The 7,886-nt window shown below is 43.2% G+C and overlaps 1 protein-coding gene across 2 annotated transcripts in view; it reads left to right on the top strand.

Moving 5' to 3' along the window:
• LPIN2 (lipin 2) overlaps nucleotides 1-7,886 on the top strand; it is a 57,781-nt gene that overhangs the window by 32,294 nt on the left and 17,601 nt on the right. For both annotated transcript variants that reach the window (XM_007456557.1, XM_007456558.1), the window contains 3 exons: nucleotides 4,838-4,945; nucleotides 5,575-5,698; nucleotides 6,226-6,538. In XM_007456557.1, the coding sequence (XP_007456619.1) occupies nucleotides 4,838-4,945; nucleotides 5,575-5,698; nucleotides 6,226-6,538 (545 nt within the window). The remainder of the gene's footprint in view (nucleotides 1-4,837; nucleotides 4,946-5,574; nucleotides 5,699-6,225; nucleotides 6,539-7,886) is intronic.

Here is a 7,886-nt window from a genome sequence, read left to right as displayed (position 1 = left end):
TAGTTGCTCCGCGGCATGTGGGATCCTCACGGACCAGGGCTCGAACCCGTGTCCCCTGCATTGGCAGGCAGATTCTTAACCACTGCGCCACCAGGGAAGTCCCACAATTTCTTAAAAAGACACTCTTCCCATCCTTTTCTTCCTGCTTTCAATTTTTTAAGGGTTCTTTGTCCTTTGCTTCCCTAGGAGTGCAAACTAAGAGACCCTTTCAGATCTTCCATTCCTTGATTTCAGTGCTATTAAGAAGAGTGTAGGGACTCCCCTGGCGGTCCAGTGGTTAGGACTCCCCGCGTTCACTGCAGGGGGCAGGTTTGGGTCCCTGGTCGGGGAACGGAGACCCCACACGCTGTGCTGTGCTACCGCCCCAAAAGAAAACAGAAGAAAACGGTGAACTACAAGGAGAATGTAAACAGTTCCTTTGAAAGTATTGGCTTATTTAGAATGTGTAGGTAGGCAGGAAACATGTTCTTTTGAGAAAACCTTGAAATAACACGCACCTGGAAATTTTATTTGGGATAGCACTGTAATACTCCCTTAAGCACCTTAATTCCTGGAAACATTTTTGCTAACTAAAATTCTTCCAGGATCTACCAGAAAAGACACTGAAGTAACGTTTTGCCTCTATAAAGGGCTGTTGACACGTGTCCTTTGTTATAATAGAGCAACGTTCAGAACTCCTAAACCACCCGCAACTTCAATTTAGGAAGGTGAAACATTTCTAAAACGTGCAGAGTCATGTGCTAAGTGCACAAGTCATTGTTCTAGAGGAATTTTGTAAGTGAATGCACTGCAGAAGTATTAGTGCATGCCTTCCTTTTCCAGATTGTATGAAAGGCTGTACCAACCCAATCTGTAGGAGTGCTCGTCTGGTCCGCAGTGACAGATGCAAGACAAAATGTATCGGTCGTGCAGGTGTCGGCCTGAAATTCACGCTGAGCTGATAAGGGAGAGCACGGGGCCGTTACACATCCGATTGTGGTCACTCTGGCCTTCGTTTCTTAGTCTGTGAAATCCGAGGACTGAACTGCATGGCTTGGCAGGCCCCTTCCCGCTCAGCATCCAGATTCTAAAATCAGAAATTTGGAGGAAGATATTCAGGGTCAGAAGTATTAACAGCATGTTAAATAGCACATTAAAGAATCTGAGAGAAAAAGACTAGGAACCCAACTGCTTTTGCAGTTACGAGATCCACAGATTATGGGGAATTTGTAGCTTTTAAATACCTTCCCCTCCTCAGCCCCTACCAGGTAGGAAAGAAATTTTGTTTTCAGAGAAGTTACCTAAACTTGGTTTTATTTCTATCTTGATAAATAGCATTCTATTTAAACTCCTTACTTTTCAAGAATTTCATTGATAATAGAATTAAGGTTAATTTAGGCTCCTTGAAGGAGGCAGCAGAAAGATGAAATTACTCTTGGAAGACGGTTGGTGTTGTGCAGCCAGAGGAAACCCTTTGTGGGAGCTGGAGAGGTCTAACCCGCACAGGGTTTTGTGTGAGCTGTGCCTGATGAGTCTCCCCTCCTGAAGGTGGGCTTCTGGCTTGAGTATAGCGTGGAAGCCTTGTCCGTCATTCCAGAGAACGGATGGATGTATGTACAAGTGTATATGCATTAAAAACAGTGCACCTGGGCCCTTGTAGCCTCTGGGACGGAGGAGACTTTTCACGTGGGATGATGCTGTATCACAGTCTTGAGTGCAAACATATAAAACACTCAGCCGCTGGAAATGCAGTAACCGCAATGGAGGGTTACAACTGTGCCGTCAGAAAGGAATCTCTACTTCTAATCCACCAGAGCAGACACACTTACAGAGTTAGATCTGGGGGCTGAGTGGCAGGGGCCTGAGACCGCGTGTTCCCCTCCCCATGGTTCTGATCCAGGAGACACGTTGCCCAGCTCTCTTCTGCCCTGTCGTGAGGTATCTTTTGTGGGAAGTGTCCTGTATCCTAAAGCAAACTTGGATCATTAGTCACAGTGAGATTGATTGATCGGACACTGAGGGTGAGGGTCCGCGCTGTGTTAACGGTGAACTTTGGTCGTGGTAGTTAGCAGCCCGCTTTATCTCTTACGTACTTGCTGCCAGCTCTGTAGACTAAAACTTATCTAGTCCTTCTGATTTACCCACGTAAATAATTCAGGCTACTGACTTTGACTTTGTCTTGGTTTTTGTCCCTGTTCTTTAAAAACTGAGGTATAACTTACATACAATAATATTCGTGGATCTAAGTGTGCAGTTCAGTGAATTTTGATAGTTGTATACATCATGTAATTTCTGGCTTTTGAATGAGAAAAATAATCATTTTACAAAATGAAGCTGAGCTTGGAGTCGCGGTGCTGGGGTGTCTGAAGGCTGAAGTGCTCTAGACACACTTCTCATGAACTTCATCTGAACCTCCGCCAACCACCCTGACCCAGCCTTAGACCATCTGCTCGGCCGCAGATCATCTGCTGTTCACCATTAATGCAGCTATTTGTCCTGTGTTTCAACGTAAATAGAGTCAGTGTTCATACTGTTTCTCCACGTTCTAATCTATACTCTCCCTTATTACATCCTCGTGTCACATACTTAAAGTGACCCCGTCGTGCTTGGCCTCGCTGGCTGCCTGTCCTCAGCCACGTGTGCCGTTTTGAACGTGCTTGGCAGGTTTTCAGTGAATCACAGGACTGAAAGGAACCTCAACATCAGCAACCTTTTCTATCACTCTGATGGGTCTAAGCTAATGGGCTCTATTTTTGTCCGGATCCGCCCAGAGAAGACCATGTCCTGCCTTCCTGGGCTTGTAAATTCTTAAATGGTGCCTGGTGTCTCTCTCTCTCTCTCTCTCTCTCTCTCTCTCTTTTTTTCAATATTTTATTAAATCCAGTTTGCTTTGCTGTATTCTTCTTGGCTTACCTTTTATACTGTGGTGAAATACGTTCCCAAAACAAAATATGTTTAATAAAAAATTTTCTACGGCATTTACATTGCTCTTTTCAAACAACTTTCAAATGTGTGAATAGTAGTGGGCCAAGCTGTACTATCCTTTCAGATTTGGGAAATAAGGACTGTTCATAGCATCCAATTTTCCCTTTTTGCTTCTATACCATTTGAATTTCCTCTTTTAAGATATGGAGTATTTTTACCTGGATTTCAGCCTTTTTCAAGTATATGTATCTTTCCCCTTGAATGAGGTGGTATGCCAGAGCCTTAATCCTTCTGAGAGAAAGAAGATTAGGGTTAGGTAAACCTTAAATTAGGAAATGCAGCTACTTGGGAAAATAGTTACGTGTCAGAGTTAGTGGTAAATCAGAGCATGTTAAATTAAGGTGTAAAGAGAGAAAAGAGATAATACAAATTAAGAAAATGGTTTCTATCCCTGTTTTTTAGTCTAGCAGATTAAGCGATAGATCGTCTCATCATTTCACATATAATATCTGTCCCGGTAGAACATTGAACTTTCTGTAAGAAGCTCTTGAATTCGTTTTATATAGTGTTTTACACTTTTCAGAGTTTTTTTCCTACTTTTCTGTATACTTTTCAGGGCTTTCACCACGGCACGCCACATAAATCTCACATCGACTCTTATCAAACAGACAGGACAAGAGAAAAATTTCCAACTTAAAGATGAAAAACTGGGGCCCACAGTGCTTCTGAGGGGTGTTTTCAAGGTTATATGGCAAGTTAGTTATATTACTTATGCAAATTCAAGAAAAACAAAGGGTAAATTAATTAAAACCTTACTAACATTAGTTAAGCCTCCTACAGTTCCAAGGTCTGTGAATGAATTTTAAAAGCATTTATCATACTTCTGTGTCATCTTCCTCGCATCCCTACATCACGTAGATTCTAAGAGAAAGTTCTCAAGTAATGCTTGGGCCCAACCAAGAAGAAAATAAGTTCTGGGTTTTTAAGAGTTTTTAGGGTATTTTTGAATTTTTGAGCCATAGCTTTTGTCTTCAGTTGTTTGCTTGCTTACATTTTCTGTAATATGCAGGAGACTATAGTGGAAGAGAACAGGGGCTTGCTTGTTTGGAATCCAGCTACTTAGGAGCTTTTTTACTTTGGGCAAATTACTAAACTCCTGTAGATCCTTGATTACCTAATATCTAAACTAAGACTTTACTAGTTGAGATTTGTAAGAATTGGACGCAATATATGTAAAGCCTTAGTTTTCTTCTTGTAGGCTCGGAATCAAATACCCCTAACAGATGTAGAAAGGAGCTTTTAATCCCACCTTCTTTTCTGTTCCTCCTGTTTATCCCATGTTTAAATGGCGACTGCAGTGGTGTCCGGTGTGTAGCAACAGTGAACTCTCTTCTCCTTCATATTTTCCTTTTAAGAGAGTTAGTTATTAATCATTTGACTTGCTTCATTTGTATAATTTAGAACAGTGTGTCAGTTAGAATCGGGGTTTTTTTTTTTTTTTTTTGCCAAGGTAAATGAGAAGGTACAGTAATGGAGGTCCATGGTGAGTGGTTTTTTTCTAATCAAAGTGGTACAGTACTGATCCATTTTATCATGTTGCATGTTAAAAAAAAAAAGCCTTCTAAGCAAGAACTTACTGTAATATAGCACAAAAAAGGTCATGATCAATCTAGGTATTCCTTGGGAATATCAGTTGCTATCCCTTTTAAAACCTGATTTCAGTTTGCTCTGTTCTATGAATATCTTTAGTGAGAGCATAGTAAATTGCAGAACACTCTGCCAAATTCGATAGGTAAGGGATATAACCCCTGCATCGGCAGGCGGACTCTCAACCACTGCGCCACCAGGGAAGCCCTAGAATTGGAGGATATTTTAAAGCTGACGTATATGTCATTGTTTTGTCTGTCTCTTCCCCCCCGCCCCCCCTTCACAGAGGATCTTCAAATGCTTCCTTAAAGGGAGAAGAATACAAGGAGCCTCTGCTTTTCCGTTCTGGAGACCACTACCCCTTATCTGATGGGGACTGGTCCCCCTTAGACACGTAAGTATTCTTGAAATTTCTCCATTTCTTAAAGGGAGGATATACTGATAGCTTTTCTGTTATTCGACTTGATGATGTTTCCACGTCTCTCATACAGAAGAGGAATTGAATGTGTGCTTTTAACACAAATATAGACCTTTCCCCTCAATAATTATTTTGTTCCTAAACTTGATCTGACTTATTCTCAGAGTTGGCCAGTGTAGACCTGTATCATCAGCATAGAATTTAACCCTCTACAATTCTTTTTTGTGTCAACTACTAACTGTAACTGTGGTTAATACTGTGAAGAAACGTGCAGTCACACTTCGTGTTCAAATCCAGTTTCTCTCTGTATTATGTTAACCCATCTTTCCATGCATTTTCTCTGCTATAAATTACCTTTCTCATTGATTTCTTGTGAGAATCAAGTGAGATAATGCATATTATTGAGGACCCGGCAAATCCACAATAAATGCTAGTTGGCATTGTTTTTATTATTATTAAAGAGCTCAAGTGGAAAAGTAGCCTTTATATCTGCGGGTGAAATCGATATATTCAAACTTATATTTCTTTTCATCTCTTGAGCTTGGCAAGAATGAGGTTCCTGACTTTAATTAGAGTCATCACATTTCTTTGTCCTGTGTTTGCAGCCCCTACTCCCCAGCGGCGTGTCCTAAGAGCGACTCAGAGCTGGAGGTGAAACCCGCCGGGAGCCTGCTCAGATCCGAGTCCCACATGGAGTGGACGTGGGGAGGGTTCCCAGAGTCCACCAAGGTAGAGGGTTCGCCAGCCTGCGGAGTTGAGGACGGGGTCACAGGAATATAAGTGGTGGTGGTGCCCTCATGTGGTCGCATAAGCGAAGCCGAGTTAACATCTCTGATAACGTTTGTGCTATATTTATAGCGGAAGGAATCCAGCATTATTTTGTGTGTTCCTATTTCATAAATAATGTTGATTATTAACATTTTAATCAGGAAAATTTTTTAAATTCCTAAAGGAAACTAAAATTTCCACTGAAATTTTAAAATAGGAAATTGATTACGAAAGCTTTTTTGCCAGCTCAGGGTGAAAGAAGGAAGAATTGGAAAGATGCATGTCCTGAGAGGGAAAAAAAAAAATGTTTAGACCCTCTAGTTTTTTTTTTTGACCCTCTAGTTTTTTTTTAAATACACATTTTGCTTGTTTATGTGGTCGCATTGAGATCTGACTGCCCACGGTAACAAACTGCCCACAACGTTTGTTATGTTGTTAACAAACACCTTTGGCAGTAGTTTAATTTCTAAACAATTCGCCTGTTTCAGGTCAGCAAAAGAGAGAGATCGAGGACAGCTATGATTACTCCATCAGAAAATACCCATTTTCGGGTAATTCCCAGCGAGGACAACCTCCTAAGTGAAGTTGAGAAGGATGCTTCTGTGGGGGAGATGGTCTGTACCATCGTGAAGCCTAAGCCCCGGGCCCCAGGGAAGCAGAGGAGTGGAGCAGCCCTGGCATCGGGGCCTCGGGAGCCCCCCGAGGGGTCAGATGCCCACCACCCTCCTCCCGCGTCCTTCGCCGAGGCACCCTCAGAAGCTAAACCAGCTGCTAAAGTCGACTCACCCTCAAAGAAAAGAGGTAATTGGTGGCTTGATTTGGCCTCGGCTGCCCTCAGTCTAGGTGGTAAATTTCTCCAGGGTTTCAGTTCATACTCGGGGGCTGCCGTTGTGTCTGTGCTCCTGACTGGGACCTGCCACACTCGGGCATCAGGCGCCCCTGGAGGTAACTCTGACCTCCTCCCTCTCCCGGCCGTGGCTGCTCAGGCCCCTGAGAAGCGTTTATTGAAAAACTTATGAAAGCGTTAAAATCAGTTAAAGACTAAAGTTAACCCCTTTAATGACTAGGTGTGTCAGTAACGTGAAGTAGAATCCTGAACGGTTATGTTTCACAGAAAAAATCAGACTAGAGAACTGCGCACACCTGAAACATCTGAGGCCAAACTAAGTACTTTTGTTGCAATAATTTGGGCCCTAAATAAATGCACACCAATTACTAGTGTGTGTTCTCTTCTTTTGATTGTTGATTGGAATCCTCTAACAGTTAGAAGACAGGGTGCAGCTCCTGGCTCAGCAGCTCTCACTTTTGGAAAGTAGTTGACATCCATCAGAACATTCTTACTGTTGGAAAATATAAAGTTATCCATTGATACTGGATACAGTCTATCTGAACACTGGCTTTGGGCCTATTTTTAGGGAAGTAAAACCTTCCCTAAAAATATTCAGTTGTCACATAGAGCCAAATACCTACTTAACTTCTCAGAAAATGCCAGCACCATAAGTTAGACGATCACAAACTGACTTAATAGCCACTATAGGTATGGGCCTTCAGGGTCACTCAGAAACAGTTCATTTAAAATAAAGGAATATGACTGTCAGGGGTGTTTGTGGCCACATGTGCTCACCCAGCTGGTGAGGAACTCGGTACTTGCTTCTTCCTAGCTCAGCCCATCTTCTCAAATCACGTGTGCTACTCTAAGAACTGCTAAGGGGGCATCCCGTGTTCCGGTTTTAGTTCAAGGAATAATGACCCCCTGTTCTCGGCACTCAAGGCAGGAACTGACTGGAGATAGAACACCGAGTGGTGGTTTCCACCATGGATTTGGCCTCATTCTTTTCTCCCCCCAACGTTTTTTTTTTTTTTTTGCGGTACGCGGGCCTGTCACTGCTGTGGCCTCTCCCGTTGTGGAGCACAGGCCCCGGACGCGCAGACCCAGAGGCCATGGCTCACGGGCCCAGCCGCTCCACGGCACGTGGGATCTTCCCGGACCGGGGCACGAACCCGCGTCCCCTGCATCGGCAGGTGGACTCTCAACCACTGCGCCACCAGGGAAGCCCTGCATTTGGTTTTTGTGTTTAATCTTTTTTGTTTAGAACAGCTCGTGTGCTTGTGTGCACACGAGCGCACACACTGACACACCCACCACTAC

This window comes from Lipotes vexillifer, unplaced genomic scaffold, assembly GCF_000442215.2.
Source record: "Lipotes vexillifer unplaced genomic scaffold, Lipotes_vexillifer_v1.1 scaffold429, whole genome shotgun sequence".
Lineage (NCBI taxonomy): Eukaryota > Metazoa > Chordata > Mammalia > Artiodactyla > Lipotidae > Lipotes > Lipotes vexillifer.
This window is presented reverse-complemented; position numbering and strand designations above follow the sequence as displayed.